This window comes from Gopherus evgoodei, chromosome 2 (genome assembly GCF_007399415.2).
Source record: "Gopherus evgoodei ecotype Sinaloan lineage chromosome 2, rGopEvg1_v1.p, whole genome shotgun sequence".
Taxonomy (NCBI): Eukaryota; Metazoa; Chordata; order Testudines; family Testudinidae; genus Gopherus; species Gopherus evgoodei.
Window position 1 is genome coordinate 45779547 of NC_044323.1, and position 19667 is coordinate 45799213.

Genomic DNA, 19667 nt, shown 5'->3' on the forward strand with positions numbered 1-19667 from the left:
CACACATACTCTGATTATGAAGGTGACTCCACAGAGCATTTTACTGACAATTTATTATGTTCTGATGCTTATCAATATCCCAGTTCTCCACTTGGTCGTCCCTTCAGACTTAAATGTCAATTCTTTCTCAGATTAGTTAGTTGGAAAATGAAAGCATCTTTTCCCTTTTTTAAAAATAAATCTATCCTGTCTCTATTTTCTTACTTTAGAAGGTAAGCTTAGATTTTGGTTTGTTTTTAATTCTATCAATCTGTAGCTGATCTGAAAGAATATATTGGACTACTTACCTACCAATGAACATGCAGAATGCTTCCCCTTTAGACTTGTGAAGACCATAACATATATAGTTCAATATAGTTGTTTATTTCCAGTGTTAGTTATTAAAATGTATTCATATAAGTTGTATAAATACCACGCTTCTCCTAAATACAGAATTTTGATAAATCTACCTTAGGAAGCCATTTGGTTTTTATTACAACTATAGAAATACAACTGTAGAACAGCTGTGAAGAAAACAACATATTTGTTGTGAGGAAGAAGAAAGCTTGATAAAACCATCAATTCCCTCCAAAAACTGCACAATAAGTTCAAAATTTGGACTTCATTGGCAAATAAGCAATTAGACACACTGTAACCAATGCTGTTTCAAAATGTTTAATATCAATTTGTAGGAAGACATATTTTTGCAAAATAAAACATCAAATAATTTTACAACACTTAAAATTAATTTCAAAGAAGCCTGCCATTCAGTCACGGCAGTAATAAATCCATATGAATAAAAATCTTATTCTGATCTTATAATTTGAACAACTAAAATTTAAAGCTACAATTTAGTGATTACAATCGCATTACAAATTATTAGGCTAAAGTCACTTTTTGTCCTGGTCTGAAAGTTGCTCCATTCTGCTCTTTCCTCTTCTTGGGATGCTGAAAATTTTCATAGCTAGAAACAAGTAAGTAATAGCATATTAGTATAAGATACCATCATTCTTTTCAAAACCCTCATTAATTACACATCAATGCCAATGAAAACCAAACCAGTTGTGTGTGACTGTATGAATAAACGCGAGAGTTGTACATATTAGAAAATACCCTCTTTACACATTAGGAGCAAACTATGAGTGGTCATAGATTCGCATTAATGAAAGATTTCTACCTATAAAGTCCCTTCCAATAAATGTTTGCTGCAGGATGGGACATTCTTACTCTTCATTAGGAACACTGCAGATATATAAGATTAATAGAACAAAATGTATGTTACACAGAATCCTCAGATAGATCAACAGATTTCAGTTACTGTAATTCCAAATCCATGTGAAGTTCCCAGCAGATTGTGAAAGGAAATTCTTACACTCCCAAGCTCTGAAAAGCAGTGATCCTGAGTCTATTTTCTAAGACATAATCAGCTCAGGGGTCAAAGTACAGTGCTAGGGCAGCCCACCAAAAGGGTCTGAACTTAACACCTCCTCAATCAGACCCAAAACAAAACAAAAAAACCCTGACAAGACCACCAATTCCCCCCTCTGAGCTTCAGCTTTCTCAGGTCACTATGAAATTAGCCATTTAGCAATGATATCCATGTCAATGGATGTGAATATGGTAAATGCAGACTAAAACATTAAAAATTGTTATAGAACTTTTGCCTCAGATTAACTGCTCCTTTTCTCTATTTTTTTCATTTTAAAAAAGTTATTAAACTCAAAAGAACAAAAAAATTAGAGACAAAAATACCATCCCCCAAATCAAAACACCTGATTTATTGCTGAAACAACAATACTGCTTGTCTGGTAAAGATGCAGGATGGGCCTAAAATATTTAAAATACTACTTGTGTATTCTGAAACATTGGCATTCAGTTGCATGTTAAATTATTTATGATTTTACTTTGCAAACAAAAATATGAATACAACTAAAACATGCATATTTATACTTTCATGAGCAAGGAATCTCTTGGTTCTATAGAAAGCAATATAGTTATACGTAATGTGGCTGTAATTTATAATCTAATTGAGAAAACTGAGTTATAACATGGAGTTTCTGAAATATACTGAAGCATGTTCTATTCATATGAAAAATATAGATTAAATTAATTGAAGATTTTTTTTCTTATTCTTGTAGCTACTGTAGATATACTTACAGTACAAATTGGGTCTGACCCAAAGTCTATTGATAAAAATGGGATTGTTCCCACCATCTTCAGTGGTCTTTGGATCAGGTGCATACTTGCCTTCATTTTCTAAGGGTCAGCTGTCCCCTTCAGGCAAATAGGCAACTTCCTTTAGCAACAGTGGGATTTATGTAGACAATTATGTAGCTGAAGTAAGAATGAGCCATTGGCATGCATCACTGCCATCAGCCGTAAGATAAAATAGCCTAAATAATGGAATACCTAAATCTAAGCAAGTTAATATCTAGATGCAATCAAAATAACTACAAGGAGAAACAACAGAGAAGATGATGCAAATGTTCAAACACACACATTGGTGAATTGTGCTTCCCTTATGCATATTTAATTTTATTAATGTTTAATAGTTCTGAAGTGCTGAAAAGATTAATTCTGCTGTGGGGATTATGTAATCTATAATTCAGTTATTTTGCAGAACACTGATATTAAAAAACTCTTGAAAGATTGAACTAAATGTAATGTTCATGCATGAAATTTAAAAATAACTCTGCATACAAATTTAGTAACAATTTACTACTTACAGTTCAACAAAATTCTTCCAGTCATCTTGACTTACAGATGGTCTTGTGTCCTTAAGTGCAGTCATTAGGTGGGCCTGACTAATAATTAAAGTGTTCCTGGTTAATCCTGACTGGCTAGGGGCAACATCCTCCTTGAAAACAGAAAATATATAGAAATAACTTTGGGATCTTTTCCAACATGTGTCAGTATTATTCTAAAGTATATTTATCTCAAATGTACTACATACACAGTACTAAGCTTATCTCCAGACATTAAAAACACAGGAATAATGTCGCTATACGAAACAGTCAGCTTGCTGGCATATTTTGTCAGACTATGTCTTCAATCTTTACACATTAGCTTTACTCTGTTTCAGTTTAATATTACTGCAGAAATAATTTATAAACAGGAAAAAAAATACAAGCAATGAAAACTAATGGAAACATGTTAGGATTGAATAATATGAAAAAACTGCCATACTCCATTCTTGCTCCTGTAGTTGGCCTTGATTGCATTGATTTCAGCCCTGAGTTGCTCTATTTGTTCCTGATTAAGTTCTTGGAAACCTTCTTGTGAGGTGGTTCTGAGCACGGAAGGTTGTGACGATACTATATCTCTCAAAGTAATGCCAGTTAAATCATGGGTTATGGAGTTTGGTCCAGACAAACACTGAGAGCTCTAGAGTGACGGGGAAAAAAATACTAAATTACTATTAATCCCAAATAGGAACTCCATAGTTAAGATTTTAATAGATGTTACTTTTAACCACAATTGTGTACCTAAGCTTTCTTTTTTCACCAATAAAAAGTCCTTTTTTTCTAAAAATGTGTCATTTATGGTGACATCCTAGCACAAAAGCTTCTGGTTAACCAGACAAATTATTTTGGACATTGTCAAGGGGTATACGTACCCCATGCTGGCCCAGCAACCAAAAAGTTAACACAGTTACTGCCAGTCATTGCTCCTTAGCAGCCTCAACATAGCTAGGAGGATAAAAGGACTAGGAAGCAAAGGGACAGGGCGGGGCAGCCATCAGAAGAGTAAGAAGGCCTGGAGGAGGGAACTCCTGCCAGCAAGCTGCTGAAGAGACACTCAGGGACAATAACCTAGAAGGACATAGCCAGAACAGCAGGCTGAAGAGTCTGCAGAAACCTGGGGGAACTAGGGAGGAGCTCAGGGCATAGCCGGAGACAACGAATCCTGATCCAGCTTATCTAGCTTGAGGACCCTGAGCTGGAATCGAGTGGAGTGGCTGGGCATGGATTTCCCTACCAATCCCCTGATGGACTTAAGAGTAGAGAGGGTCTTCAGATCCCTTGGCACCAGTAATAGACTAACAGCCTGCCAGGCAAAATGAGTTCAAGTGCCAAAGCCCTGCTGGCCAGAGGGGGCACAACTGCACCAACACATTGGCTCAGACAACATACAAAATTTTGAATAATAAGGTATTTCACTTTTAGAAAAATCTAACTTTTTGGGAATGCCCTATTTAAAAAACAGTTTGGTCTAATAAGTCCAAATTTGTTTTAGTTATGAGTGAAAAATGGTTACTTACTTGTACCCTGAGTTCTTTGAGGACAAGCTGCACCAGCTGGTGCACTTCAAGAGCGTGAATACAGAGTACACTTGAAGAAGAAATGAAGGTTACTTATTTCTAACCAGAGTTCTCTGAGTGGACTCTGAATATTCAGACTCTTAGGGATGCAACATCAGTACAACTTGGATGGTGTGTCCAAGCTGTACTGGTTGGCGCATCCCAACAGTAGGAAGAACTAGGGACTTTGAATTCTGGGAAAGTTTATATAAATAGTTTTGAAGCTATTCATTCTGATAATTTAAACATCAGCAATCTGTGAGTTCTCTGCAGACTTTAGAAAATTTATATCATTCCAAAGCTGAAGCATATTAGGAAGTTCAAGAACTCAAGTATCAAAGATATGTTAATACAACTGTCATCTATGATATATATAACATTTCAGAAGCACCTCAGTGACTTAGGTTACTAAGTCCAATTTTCAAAAATGACTTAAGAATTTACACTCCTAAGTCTCTTGAAAGACTCCTTGAAAGTCACCTAACTGCCATTTGCGCCTCTAAAAATCACCCCCTAAATTATTTTTGTAAATGGGACATTTTTGAAAATGGGACAATTTTTAAAATTTTATCCCAATCTAATTTATACAACTATTGGAGAATAAAGGTGTCTGCATTGGAGGGATATCAACATCTACCATCACACTTCATCATAAAACTAAAGGAATTTCTCAGACAAGATTTTTTATTAAGATAAAATTAAGGGTCTGAATACACATATCAACTTTTTAATACAAGAGCTTGATCAGAACACTGCAGTTATTACAAAAACAACATCTGAAAGACAGGTGAGTCTAAATTAATGTTAAAGTTTAAAATACAATTATGGAAAACTATGAAGTTCATAGGTTACACCAGTAGTTCTCAAAACCGGCCCGCCGCTTGTTCAGGGAAAGCCCTGGCGGTCCAGGCCAGCTTGTTTACCTGCCGTGTCCACAGGTTCGGCCTATCATGGCTCCCATTGGCCTGGAGCGGCGAGCTGTGGCCAATGGGGGCTGCGGGAAGTGGTGTGGGCTGAGACACATGTTGGCCACCGCTTCCTGGTGCCTCCATTGGCCTGGAGCTGCAAACCACGACCACTGGGAGTTGCAGTCGGCCGAACCTGCGGACGCGGCAGGTAAACCCGCCAGGGGCTTTCCCTGAACAAGCGGCAGACTGGTTTTGAGAACCACTGGGTTACACAACCTTAACTCTGATGTTATATCAACATCTGTCTTCTACCTACACATCAATAATCCCCATATACCCATACATGCTAGAACTGCACTAACAAAATTATATTTAAGCATAGTTTTAAACACAGTATTGACAGGGACTACCAGACATGCTACTTAGAGATTGTCTTTGTTGGAACGTCTGCCAAGCTGTTAAAGAAATTCCCTGATTCAGGTCTGATTCAGAGAAGTACTGAAGCACATGCATAACTTTAAGCATATGATTAGTTCCACTGACTTCTGATTAGGGTGACCAGATGTCCCGATTTTATAGGGACAGTCCTGATTTTTGGGTCTTTTTCTTATATAGGCTCCTATTATCCCCCAACCCCTGTCCCGATTTTTCACACTTGCTGACTGGTCACCCTACTTCTGATATCCTTAAATTTATTCATGTACCTATGTACATTGCTGAATTGGGGCCTTAATCTCTAATGGTCTGATCGAACAACCACTGAATCCAACCAAGACTCTTGTTGACTTTACTGAACTGAATCAAAACCTAAATGCATTTCAATTTAACTGTGTTAGAAATGTAGAACAAAATCAATTTCTCTACACAGAGAACTGCCTTTGAAATTGCCTCCTTTAAGATACTGACTGCATTACTAGCCATTGTGTTTCCAAAACTGTTATTAATGTAGATGAAATTTGACATAATATATTTTGAACATTCATCCATGTTTTAACATGGAAACATTATGAATATACAGCTTTCTTTTAGGGACAAGAGTGGAAGAGTTAAACATGTTACATCTTGACAAACTTTTTGGAGTTCTGTTAAAGGAGAAAAAAAATTAAATTAGGTTCAGCCCGGTAATAAACTGCAGCAGTACATTTTCCTATTGCAATGGAGATCTGGGTTCAGAAGTGATCATCGGAGATTAATCCCTATACCTTTAATAGCATTCTGTCATTTCATGGTTAAGACTGGATAGGTTGAGGGGTGGGAAACGCAAATTTATTTTGTTTGAAAGAAGAGCAAAGTCAACAGATCACTTTATTTTGTAATTTAAAATATTTTAAGCTGCTTAATGATAATTGTTTAAAAAACAAAACAAAACAGGTTATCCAGTTACATATAGACCCAAGTTTATAAAAAAAAAAAAAATCATATAGGAGTTTTACTCCGAAAGTTACAAGATCATTATTTGTTGCTAATAAAACCTTAAATTAATGTTTTTGTTTTAAAAAAAGTTTGTGACAAAGATATAGTCTTAGTCACAGTTACTGAAGAATGTCAGGCACAATTCATTATATAGCATTATAGGTGTGTATACTGTATTGCAGATTTATGCAAAAATATAGTCCCTTATCCAAAGACCTTACATTGTAATATAAGTAAATATAAAAAACACCAGAGAGGAGATGAACACACGATGCACCAAACTGGCTGAAACTGTAGAACTGCAGTGACAGTGGTCTTGGATGAAGATATTTGTCCCAATATCTTATCTCAAAGAAAATACTTTTGTTTGCAGCTCTCCATGAGTAAGGTAGTGATGTAGAATTAGCTAAGTTCTACTTTAAGAATAAATCACATGAGGGATTGCCTGAATGCTAGGTGCAAAAAAGTCTGGCTAAAGTAGATTCTGATACCTGAAAGACCACTGGGCATAATACAAATTCCATACATAAGATCTGAACTTTTCTTGGTATTAATACTTTGGATACCAACAAATTTAATACGATGTTGTGAGAAAATGTAATATCCTAAACTTTATTGAATTAAGTTAAATCTTATTGAATGATGGTTAATACCTTTGGAATACATTGTGTTAAAAATGCTATTGTGTATGTATTGTTGTGGCATTGTATATACCTTCTCTAGTAGGGAGGAGATACTTATGTACTCGAGCTGTTATCATCCCCTGAAGCCACCTTCTGCACCTCACAAAGAAACACAAACTGGATTCTCCAGAAACCAACAGATGAAGAAATTTTTTTTGGATAAATAGCCTGAGTTTAAACTAACTTGGGGACGACTTCTAGAAATTTCTCAGTCACTCAGCCATATTTTAGAGCAGGGTTTCTTAAGTCATGGGATCGGGACCCCACACTGGGTCACCAGAATGTTTCAAAATGTCACATGGCAGTTCCTGTGGCTCTTGGCCCATAGGGCTGGCTGGGCTCGCTTCCCTGCTGCAAGCATTGTAACTTCTGGGCTCTCAGAGCCACTCAGGTTTGACCCAGCTGTCATGATGACAGGAGCCCAAGTAGGCCAAATTTGAATGAGTGGCACTGCAATGCCATGAGTCAGGTCACAACTCCACTCACACAGACTTTGTCCAGTCAGAGAGCGGGGCCAAACCTGAGTGATGCTGCAACGATGGAAGTTGTAATGCCCGGAGCCAAGAGCCAAGCCCAACCAGCCCCCCAGCACAAGAGTTGTAGGAATCACCACTGTCGGGTGAGTGCTGGGCAGATCCAATCCTCCTCCCACCGGGTGGGGGAAGAAGGGAGAAGACTTGATCGAAACCACCCAAGGCCTCCACCTCCAGACTGTTTACTGGGTCATGACAGGCCATAAACATTTACAAAATGGGTCCTGAGCCCAAAAAGGTGGAGAACCACTGTTTTAGAGGGTAAACACTGAGAAGCCTCTAGTTAACCTTTATTAGACTAAAATAATAGGCACTACAAAGTGAAAAAAAATCAAAGATCAAACCAAATAAACTTATATGGAACGTACTATTGCAATTAAAGAGATTAAGGTAAATCAGACAGAATGATCACTATATTTAAAGCAGAGAAAATAAAAAAGACGGGAGAGGAATTTGGACGAAAATTAATCTAGATGAGTGGGTCTCTATATGAGAAACAGGATATACAATTTTCAATATATGTAGCTCAAAAAATTTTTTTAAAAATAAATTACTGTATAGATGGCATTTGTCTCCAGTTAAAAACCATCACATTTTTACACTAGGGATGCACTTAGTTGGAGGAGATGCAGAGAAAGGGGGACCCATTTGCACATGTGGCAGTGGCAGCCGGGAATGAGATGATTTTGGGAGGAAATTATTAAAGAAATTCATCTTATAACAAAATGCCAGCTTCCCAGGAATTCCCTGACCTGCTAACTGTATGCACCAGTAAAGGAGCTACATTTTAAACAGAATGACACATTCATTTCTTTTTAATTGTTAGCAAGATTTTGTATTGCACGTTATTGGAAAAATGTGACTCCTCCTATGGGATTGTGGTATAGTAAAATATGGAATCTCTTTATAATGGAAAAGTTTTCACATCAAGTACGTATACAAGAGAAGTGCCAAAAAGAGGATAGGTATTTAGAAATGTGGTCACCCTTTTTACCATACTCAGAGGAAGAGGGCTCCTTAGCCAGCAAGCCAGAATCTTTAGCTAGGTTCTTTGAATATTAACCTGATCCTGAATAAGTAATAAGTAATGTACAATGAAGTATGCTAATGTCTTATTGTAACTTTGATATAATAAAAATTTTAAAAAAATTTTTTTCTTTGTGTTTTGGGAAAATATTTGAACTCTCTCATGTTAAAACTTCTTCCAAAATCTGGAATAGACTTATTAAGATTGGAAGGGTCCTCTAGTGTACTGTATCATGTAAATCCATTCCCTGTATCATAGCACAATTGAATTTATTATCTCTAAACCACCCTCAACAGGCATGTGTCAAATTTAGCCTTGTGGCAAGTCTATCTCTGAAAACCTCAAGTAATGGCAATTCTATAGCTGCCTTTGGCAGTTTATTCTACTGACTAGCTGACATTATATTTATAAGCTATTTCTAAATACTTGACATTAATTTTCTCTGATGCAACTTATACCTAGATCTTGTGGGATTACTGCAATTAGGGTAATACTTGCTCTACTGTATTTGAAAGTGGCATGGTAAATTTAAAGTTATTTTGAGGGGTTTTATGATTTCAGTAAATATGAACAAAATGTACTCCCTGGGGATAAAAATAGAGAATACAGCTTTGAATGTTACTGGCCAAGCTTTGTTATAAGATTGTATTATTACTTCTATGGTAACGTAATTAAAATTATACCTCATGTGACCTTGAATGAATGGAAGTAAAGAGCTGCCAAAGAACTATATCTACCCTGAGAATCTAGTTATACCTGTTGGGAAGAAGTGGTTACCTGAATTATAATGTCATTAAATGATTTAGTAGGAATTTAAAGGAAAGTTGTTTAACCAGTTAGGATTTCAGTCTGAGGCCTGGTCCACACTACAGCGTTAAATCGATTTAACGCTGTACCCGTCCACACTACAAGGCACTTAAAATTGATTTTAAGGGGTCTTAAAATTGATTTCTGTACTCCTGCTCAATGAGAGGAGTAACCCTAAAATCGATATTACTACATCGATTTAGGATTAGTGTGGATGGAAATCGAAGTTATTGGTCCCATTCTTTTACTGAGCTACCCAGAGTGCACCGCTCTGGAAATCGATGGTAGCCTGGGACCATGGACGCACACCACCGAAGTAATGTGCCCTAGTGTGGACGCGTAAAATCGATTTTATAAAATCTGTTTTATTAAATCGATTTTATTAATTTCGATTTTACTCTGTAGTGTGGACGTGGCCTGACAACAGGCTGTTACAGATTCAAATCACCAAGCTTTCTTCAAAATGATTAATATTTATTTTCTGTACAAAAACATCTAATAGGACTTTTAGAAAACCCCTATTACCTACAGCCAATTTGAAGATAAGAAAAAAATATGATTTTATCAGTAAGAGAGCTTTCAGGATTTTTTTTTTTTAATAAATCCATACATTTCATAGAGATGCCAGATCCTGTTTCAAAAATTAAATTTATGTTTTCATTTGTTCACTGCATCACATAAGTTCTTAAACATATCCTCAATGTTTTTTACAATTTCTGGTCTTTGGTTTTCAACATACGTTGAACCTGTTCATGTGTGTCTGATGTGAATTATAACAAACAAGCCTTTCGATATATGGCATCAAAAGGACCAGCATTAACAAAATAAGTTACCCATCCACGGTTGCTAAAGTCCCATTATGGTGAAATCCTGAGTCTCACACAAATAAAGGGATAAAGGAATCAATTTCTTTTTAACAGCGGTGGCAACAAAACTATGGACGTAAGAACCAGAATTTCTAATCAATAACTGCAGCTGAGATTTTCTTACTCCACAGAAGCAACCCATTTGACCAAAAGTAGTGCACTGATGGAATAGCTGATTGGAAACTGCCACATTCCAGGTGCTGGAATTCTCAGCATTTTGATTGTGACTTGGCTCTCTAGCACTCTATGCTGACTGAAATGATTTTGTAATATGGTACTATTCAGCCTCGGTTACTTTGGGAGGATTTTTGGGGGGGAAAAAGAGAGAGAGTTTACATAAAAAGAACTAGTTAGGCCATGGTTTACTTCATTATAAAATATCTTGGTCTAAGACACTGTCAAATTGCAGAGAAGTCAATATCATATTTTGTCAGTGAGCCTTCCTCTCTCCTCTTGGGAGGTGGCAAAAGAAGATGGCCTGGGAAGGTTTGAGAGATAAAGTACTGTAACTGTTCCTGTCTTTTAAATTCACTGTATCTGTTTTCAAACACAAAATATCCTAATTTGTACATTTTTATACTGTCTCCCTAAAAAAGTTTAGAATAAATGTCAATTATAGAAAAAGGAGAATTTACCAGTTCTGATGGAGTTCCATTTCCTAGCTCTGATTCATAGGAGCTTCCAAAGTAAAGACGATAAATGTTGGACCTTGAATCTTCAGGAAACAACTCGGACATCTCTAAGGAAATAAGAGACTGCTCCAGCCCTCCTTCTACATCCCCTGCTGAATCATCTGAACCGCTGCTATGGTTTAAGAAAACCATAGAAGAGAGACTGAGGTCACTGTCTGAACTAGAACCGATATCCTGGGACAAAATGAGAACCACTGTCAGAGGCTTTAATTTATTCACAGGAAACGGCAATTTGCTAGTTTATTTAAAATTGATATTTAACAAACAATTTGAGTTGTTTCTGCTTGGTTGCTGATTCTAGCAATCCCTCCTCCACTATGAGGAAATGTCTAAGTATTTTGCAGAGAAAATTCTTCAGATTTAGCCGGAATTTTTTGCTTATGTAGCAGACAGAAGAGCAATAATTTGTGGAGATAAATATAATGTCTTATTTCATTGTTTCATGGCCTGTGTCAATCACTAAGCATATGGAGAGGTTAACAGAACTTCAGATGCAACCTGTACTGTACCATATCCTTCCAGGCTGATGAACGACTGCTGGAAAGTAACAAGTCCATTATTAGTGGTGTTTCTCAATGTTTCTATTAAGAACGTGTTGAAGTTCACAGGGCCCTGTGTTCACTCAGCAGCCAATGTCCAGTGGGGTCTCCTGGCCTGGAGCTGAGGCTTGTTGGAGGGAACTCTCCATTATTAAGAGTCTCAGTTTTAGCTCCCAATTTTTTCTTACCCTACCCTTAAAGATGGAGCAGATGGTGCACTCTCAGGGGATATGAGATTCAACCAAACAGTGGACACAAGGAGAATACCCATCGCTGACCAGGATGGTCTCCCAGCAAGAAATATACCACTTGAAACCCTGACAGCCTGGCCTACCCACAAGGCAATAGAATCTAACAGGGGAAAGTCCCCCTTCACAATGAGTAAAGAGATCTAAAGTCACCCTAAATTATTAAATAAAAAGTAAATATAATAACTGAAGAAGGGTACTTAGGCTAAGCAACTTTGAAAGGAAGGCATGGAGAGTGGCTTGCCCGTGCACCCCTATATAGCCTCAGAGTGGGGCATGAGGAATTATATGATGCATGCGCAGGCCAAAAAGAGACACTACTACCAAAATACTCTGATTAAAGGTGCATGAGGCATGAGCACACCTGAAGTGGAGCACTCATGGGGACTCTACTCAGTGAAGAATTAGCAGGTGTCCACGCTGATATTATTAGGTATGTCAACTGCTTTTAGTACCCTAATGTTGGAAAAAAGCTCACTGACCCTAAGGACACTCACGTGAGGAGCTATTGGGTTCTATCTTGTCACTCCTCTCATTCAATATGCATGGGTTCAGACCAAAACAAATCAATTTAACATATTTTCTAAATGGCAAATATACTTAAATATACTTAACTAATTTTGTCACAGGGAAATTATTACAATTTTAATAAGTTAAAAATATAGAATAAGTTTTAAACTATCTGTCAGAGTTTACAGATCACAGAAATTATAGAAAAAGGAGACATTTTATTTAAATATGATTTTGTCAAAAGTGGCAGAAATCTATTTTGGGTAAAGTTAACCTCTTTAAAATATATTTGTAACACAATGCAGTAATTAATGAAATACTTTCAATACTTTAAGTGCACTTACTTGCGGTAAATTTGAACCCAAGCTAGCATGTATTGCCTCTAACTGAGCATTGTACAGTAAAGCCTTTAGGTCAGCTCCTGTGAAGTGCTCCGTTTTTGCTGCCAAATGCTGAAAGTCTACATCATTTGCCAAAGGCAGAGAATGACTGAGGGCTTTTAGGATTTCAAAACGAGAAGACTGAAAATAAAATTAAAAAAAAAAAAAAAAAAGGTAAAGTCATCTGTTTCCTGATTTTAACTGCTATTCAGTACTTGGACAGTAATTCTCTCAAGCACTTTCTCAAAAGGTCAAACTAATCTACAGAAATGTATGTTTTGGAAGGGGATACACGTATACAACTCTACCCCAATAGACTGTGACCCGATATAAACACAAATTCGGATATAACGTGGTAAAGCAGCGGGGAGCCCCGGGCCCTTTAAATCCCCACCCGAGCTCCGCTGCCAGAGCTCCGGTGGTGATTTAAAGGGCCCGGGGCTCCCCGCAGCGGCTGGAGCACCTGGCTCTTTAAATCACCACCAGGGACATCAGTCCAGTCCAGCACAGTGTACCGGCTCTTCCCGGTATGCCCTACTGGACCAAACCCAATATAACGCAGTCTCACCTATAAGACAGTGAGAGCTTTTGGCTCTCAAGGACCGCGTTGTATCGGCGTAGAGGTGTAGTACATATATGAAAATACTGCACAATCTATTTTCAAATACAAGCATATGCTTATTACTACTATCACTTAATTTTTCTAAGAAAAATATTGCCAAACAAAATATCCAGTGAGCCATGAATTCTCTGAGCGCATTCTCTAATTATATTATCAATATCCAGTATTCTTAAATACACCATTAAATGTGAACTCTCATGCCCATTTTGTAAATAGAACGAGATTTTTCCTTTTACCAATTTTCACCTTTCTAAACATAAGAAGAGAAGTGTCCACACAAAGGAAATGACCCTGTTGGCCTGAAGAGCTCATTTTTTTGTCCTATGGAAATAGCAATGAAAAATATTTGGATAGAATGTGTTGCATTCTTAGTGCATGGGATTATCTTTGTACATGTGAGAATGAAATGGGATGATATCTGTTAAACTTGCCATGTAAATTGCTAATGAATATTCTCCATTATAGTTAGGGGCAATCAAAGGGACAAATCCTGCAATCTCTACTGGCCTGATCCAAAACCTACTGAAGTCACTGGAAGTTCTTCCATTTACACCAGTGAGTCTTGGATCAGGTCCTATGTCTGTACATAATTGTCCAAATGCTGATGAAATGTGTTTCCATTGCATGGAGGCCAGATAATGGAAAGCCCAAACAGCAGGACTCCATGCCTACTGCCTTGGAAAACACTGGGTCACTAATTTGCATGGGGAAGCAAAAGGCGATGTACCCTACTCCTCATCATGCCCTGCAACAGCAGGTGAAATGGTGATCTGGGCCCTGTTGGCAGATGGAAATGACAAATTTCAATCTCCACAATCCCTGCTCCTATGTATTTCCTGTAAGCAAAGCCCCTTTTATGTGGGCTTTGTTCACAAGATCATGATTAGTTCTACATCTGTGGAAAACAATGGAAGAATATCTGAAGAAAATAAACACTAACACTACCAGTCAAATCAAATCAAATATGGCTGTCTACTAAATGGGATTACAAACATCTGAAGGGTTACATTCTTTCTACAAACACAAGACCTAAGAATACGGGGCCTGATTTTACACTGCTTGAACAGTGCATAGTTAGTTACACAGTACAAAGTGGGCATAGAACTCCATAATTCTGATTTGGTCATGTTTGATCCCCATTTTACATTCATTGCATCTGATCCACTCTGTATTACTCCAGTTTTATACCAGTGCAATTCCACAGAAATTAGTAAAGTTACACAGGTGTAAAACTGAAGTGATGCAATGGTGAATCAAGTCCACTTTGTTCAGGTGTACATGACTACACAAAGTACAAGGCAGTGGAGAATCTTGTTCATTATTCTTATTTTTTTCCCTTTCATATATGGTGCAGTATATTGTTTCTTCACCTGATCAGGAGGAGGACAGTACAGGCATTTATCCAGTCGACCTGGCCTCAACAGAGCAGGGTCAATCAAATCAGGACGACTAGTAGCAGCCAACACATAAACTCCTTAGAAAAAGTAAGAGATCATCATTAATGTGTTGAACTCATGCCTTTAAGAAAAAAAAAAGACAGCTAAATTATTTACCTTGTAAGCCTTCCACTCCATCCAGCTGAGTCAACAGTTGGTTAACCACTCGGTCTGTCACTCCAGTATTATCATGACCTCGTCGAGGGGCAATGGAATCAAACTCATCAAAGAAAACTATACAAGGCTTAGCTGCCAGTGCTCTGGAACAAAATGCAATCCTTCAATTCTGCTTAGGTTTAAGCTAAGTAAAATAAATCTGCTTAGAGATGTGAAATATGTGTTCTGTTTGTAAGAACTTGTCTACACAAAACACTTATTTGTAGCAAGCTGGGGTGTAAATCTACCCTGCGCTAGTGGGGATCTACTACCATGCACGAAAAGTTCTGTAGTATTTGATCTACGCTGCTTTGAAAAAGGAGTAGACTGAAGCACAATAGGGAACTTCTAGTGTGCAGAAGCAGGGTTCACACGGACACTAAGAGCTTGTCTACACAAACATTTAATTTATAGCAAGCTGCTGTGTGAATCTAGCCTGCACTAGTCTGCCACAGTCTACCTGTTTGTGTGGACCCAGGTGATGCACACAAAAAATCTGCTAATGCGCTTTGATCTAGTCCTGTTTCAGAGAGGACTAGATCAAAGTGCTCTAACAAACTGTTTATGCCTGAACTGTTAGAACTTGGCAGACTAGTGTGGGGTAGATTCACACCATAACTAGCTGCAGTCTAAATGTTTGTGAAGATAAGTCCTTAGTGCAGTGGTTCTCAAACTTTTGTACTGGTGACCCCTTTCATATAGCAAGACTCTGTGTGCGTCCCCTTCTTATACATTAAAAACACTTTTACATATTTAACATCATTATAAATGCTGGAGGCAAAGTGGGGTTTGGGTAGAGACTGACAGCTCGTGACCCCCCATGTAATAACCTTGTGATGGGATCCCGACCCCCAGTTTAATAACCTCTGTATGGCAGGCTATTGCAGGGTAGATTTATATCTCAGCTTGCCATGAACTCAGTGTTCATGTAGGCCAGTCACGTGCAACCTTATTACACCGGAGGGCCACATAAACTTAATACTTCTTGGGAAATTCTGTACCAAAAAATTAAAAATTCTGCACACAATATTTTCAAATTCTGCTTATTTTATTTGTCAAAATAACACAATATAATCACATTGGTTTCAATTATTTTTGGTCATTTATTTCAAAATACCTGTCAGCAAGTATGTCTGTAACACTACAGGCAATAAAAAAAAGATTCAGAAATTTTTTTTTTGACAAATAGATTCTATACTCGGCATATTAATACAGAACTCTGAGTAATAATTCATTTAAACATCAATATAGAACCATATTTCCCGCATATTTGGAGTCAGGGAGGTAATGGAGGAGCTGAGGAAGAGGGAAGTAATTGCTGGGAAGGAGTCTGGGTGTGACTTGGAGGGTTGTTGGATATGAGTGGGAAAAGTATGGAACAGGATTTTTTGAGGGGCGGGGAGAGACTGTTAGGGAGCTTCACCATGCAGACCCTGGCTGACCCCTAGCTTCTCCCATTCAGTCAGGCACTTCTGCCGTGTCCCCATGTGTCCCTGCACCCCCATGTATCCTTGCACGCCCTATCTACATGTCCCTCCAAATCCACTCAGACACCCCGCTGTTCCTATGTGGTCCTGCACACCCCCCCGCCCCGCATTCCTATGTGTCTCTGTGCCCCCACTCAGCCAGCCCCTTCCTCCTGTAGCTCTGCACCCACTCTCGCTCTGGCCCTGCACCTCCTTCCCCCTGTGGCCCTGGGCCTCCACTCCCATTCAGCCCCAGTCTGTCCTCCCCCAACTAGCCCTTATGAACCCGTCTGACTGCACAGCAGCTGCATGCTGTCTATCTCCCCATAACCCCTGTCTCTTGACGTGGCCTGACAAGTGCTGTGAAGGCGGCAGGTTCTTTCTCTTCTCTAGCAGGCTGGGAGTGGTTGCTGTGTTCTATTGCCACACACTGGTGAGCAAAAGGTTAAACTGCAGCAACATTCCAGCAGAAGCTTTTTTCTGGGCAAAAAATTAAAATTATGAGAAACTCATCAATTATGCACATGTGCAGTGGCACAGAATTCCCTCCGGAGTAACCTAAGCACAACCTTGTGTGGGCCAAACAGATTCTACAGATTTTAATAAGATTTTAAATCACCTATATTAGTTTATATTTTCAGTTCAGCTTGTTTAGTATGTTTTTAGACAACCTATGTATAGTATTGTCTATTTATACACTTATGTAAACATGACGACAAAATGCTAATGAATTTGCCATTAATATATTGTGCAAAGCAAACAGTGGGCCTTATGAAATGCTCTGGTGGGTTGTGTATGGCCCCCGGGAAGTAGGTTGGACACCCCTGATGTAGAAAAGTCCTAATATATAGTTACATTTAATTATAGAAGGCAGCAACTATTATGGTTTTCTGTGGAAATGAGCTGCTCTGAAGAACAGGATTTCCAGTTAACTATCATTAATATTTTATGCTTTATTTTGTACTTATGTCTATTTCCTTCTGAAGTTCACAATTATGGTGTTAAAATACTATGGAAACTTTAATGTCAATACAAGCAAACATGTCTGTAAAGTCTTACCTGAAGGCCACCTACTGCAATGAACTCAATTTATCAAATAATGAAGAACGAAGGTTAAGTTGACCCTATCAGTATTTTAACATGTGGTTTCAGCATGTCTAGCTATTTCAGATCTAATGATCAAGACCCATTAAGCCTGCTCCTTCAGACTGCTGACTAGGAAATTCAAATAATTATTTTTAGCATCAGCCATGAAAGTGGAATCTATTTACAACAACATTTATTCTTAGAGAACCAACCTGTTAAAGACATCTCTAACAGCTTGCTCACTTGCTCCAATATATTTACTGAGGAGCTCTGGTCCCTGTAAAATAGTAAAATGAGAAGACTCAGGAGTTGTGTTTTTTCTTAATTCCATATCACTGTGGACTCTATTAGCAAGGTGGGTTATTTATACAACACTAAAGAATTTCAACATAATGGGCAAGCAGTGGTTCCCAGGTGAGTCAAAAAACTAGATAACTGTGCCAGGTAGTGCTAATTTCATTGACACTCAGTTTTCCTGCTATAAAGGGAAATGTGTTACAGTATCACAAGTCTGTGGATTGTGTTCTGAAGATACATTATACTATTCTGGCCAGCTGCATTACCCAAGTTAGAATCCTTTTATAAAGCAGAAGAAATTAAGAATACATAACATTTTCTAAAAAATTCTTAGTGATTAATTACAAACAAAACTCTCAGATAACATTGTGTGACCACAGCATGAAGTCACTCAGTGGTGCTTAGATAGCCAGGGCCAGATCCATAAAGGTACTTAGGCATCCAAGTCTTGGGTTTAGGTGCCTACATTTCAGTTTTGTCTCCACTGCAATTCACAAAACTCCCGCCAAACCTACTCAGTGCCTAAATTTTCAGGATAAAAGTTCCCTCTGTGCATTTGTTTCTGCCTCTGAGCAGGTGGACTGGTGTCCAGACACCTGTCTCCTGCGTAAGCCTCAGACTGAGGGCATGTCTACACTTACTATGGAGTGATCGATCCAGCGGGGGTCAATTTATTGCATCTAGTGAAGATGTGATAAATTGACCGCTGAGCGCTCTCCCATTGACTGGTACTCCACCGGAGCGAGAAGCGTAGGAAGAGTCGACAGGGGAGTGTCAGCAGTCAATCTACTGCAGTGAAGACACCATGGTAAGTAGCTCTAAGTACGTCAACTTCAGCTACGAAAAAAAAATGTAGCTGAAGTTGCATAACTTAGACCGACTTAGTTTGCCCCTCTCTCAGCGTAGACCAGACCTGATTCACAAACTGGGGAAAGATAGAAATAGGCACTTGCCCACCTATCTTGTGTGAAGGGCTCAACACTGTAGGTGGCTGCTGAGCAAGCCTACTGGATTGGCCCCCATTCAAAATTGCCCTGGCAGTGCCCATCTTCTAACTTTTAGCCCAGTGGTTAGAGCACTCATCTGAGATTAGAGAACCAGCTTCAATATTCCCCTCTCATGGAGGGAGAAGGATTTGAACGGGGGTCTCCCACCTCCCAGGAGACTGCTCTAGCCACTGAGCTATGGGATATTCTGATGGGGGGAGTGGAGTCCCTTCGGTCTCTCCTGTTGAACCTATTCCACTGTGGATAAATAACAAAAAAGAGTGATTGGAGCAGGGGGACTGGACCCTGGGTCTCCCACATCCCAGGCAGGTGCTCTAACCTCTAGACTACAGCATCATTCTTACACACACACTCTCTCTCTCACTCAATCTGGCCCAATGATTAAGTATTTATCCACAGCAGAAAAATTAAATGTTGTAACAGTTTCTTTGTGGTCATGACAATGACTTCATTTTAAATGTGAGTTTCTTATTTTGGTATTTATTTTTACATATATATTACACACACACACAAAGTAACTATGTTAGGATTTTTTGTGTTAATACAAAGATCTAATAAACCATCAAAACTTTGTTACCTTGATGCTGATAAAATTCATTCCACTCTCTCGGGCAACTACACCTGCTAATAGAGTTTTGCCTGTTCCAGGAGCACCATACAACAAAATTCCTGTCCTCTGTCGTATTGGGAGGTTTGCAAATAATCCTGGATA

General features: G+C 38.4%; 1 protein-coding gene across 3 annotated transcripts in view; it reads right to left on the reverse strand.

Annotated features, from left to right (window-relative positions):
* Window positions 1-342: 342 nt before the first annotated feature.
* PEX1 (peroxisomal biogenesis factor 1) overlaps window positions 343-19667 on the reverse strand; it is a 49717-nt gene continuing 30392 nt past the window's right edge. For 2 of the 3 annotated variants that reach the window (XM_030550537.1, XM_030550538.1), the window contains exons 16-24: window positions 19533-19667; window positions 17864-17928; window positions 15061-15203; window positions 14878-14981; window positions 12850-13026; window positions 11152-11382; window positions 3166-3363; window positions 2706-2836; window positions 343-943 (exon numbers count right to left, since the gene is read on the reverse strand). In XM_030550537.1, coding sequence (XP_030406397.1) covers window positions 859-943; window positions 2706-2836; window positions 3166-3363; window positions 11152-11382; window positions 12850-13026; window positions 14878-14981; window positions 15061-15203; window positions 17864-17928; window positions 19533-19667 — 1269 coding nt within the window. In that variant the 3' untranslated portion in view covers window positions 343-858. The remainder of the gene's footprint in view (window positions 944-2705; window positions 2837-3165; window positions 3364-11151; window positions 11383-12849; window positions 13027-14877; window positions 14982-15060; window positions 15204-17863; window positions 17929-19532) is intronic. The other variant, XM_030550543.1, reaches the window with a different exon arrangement.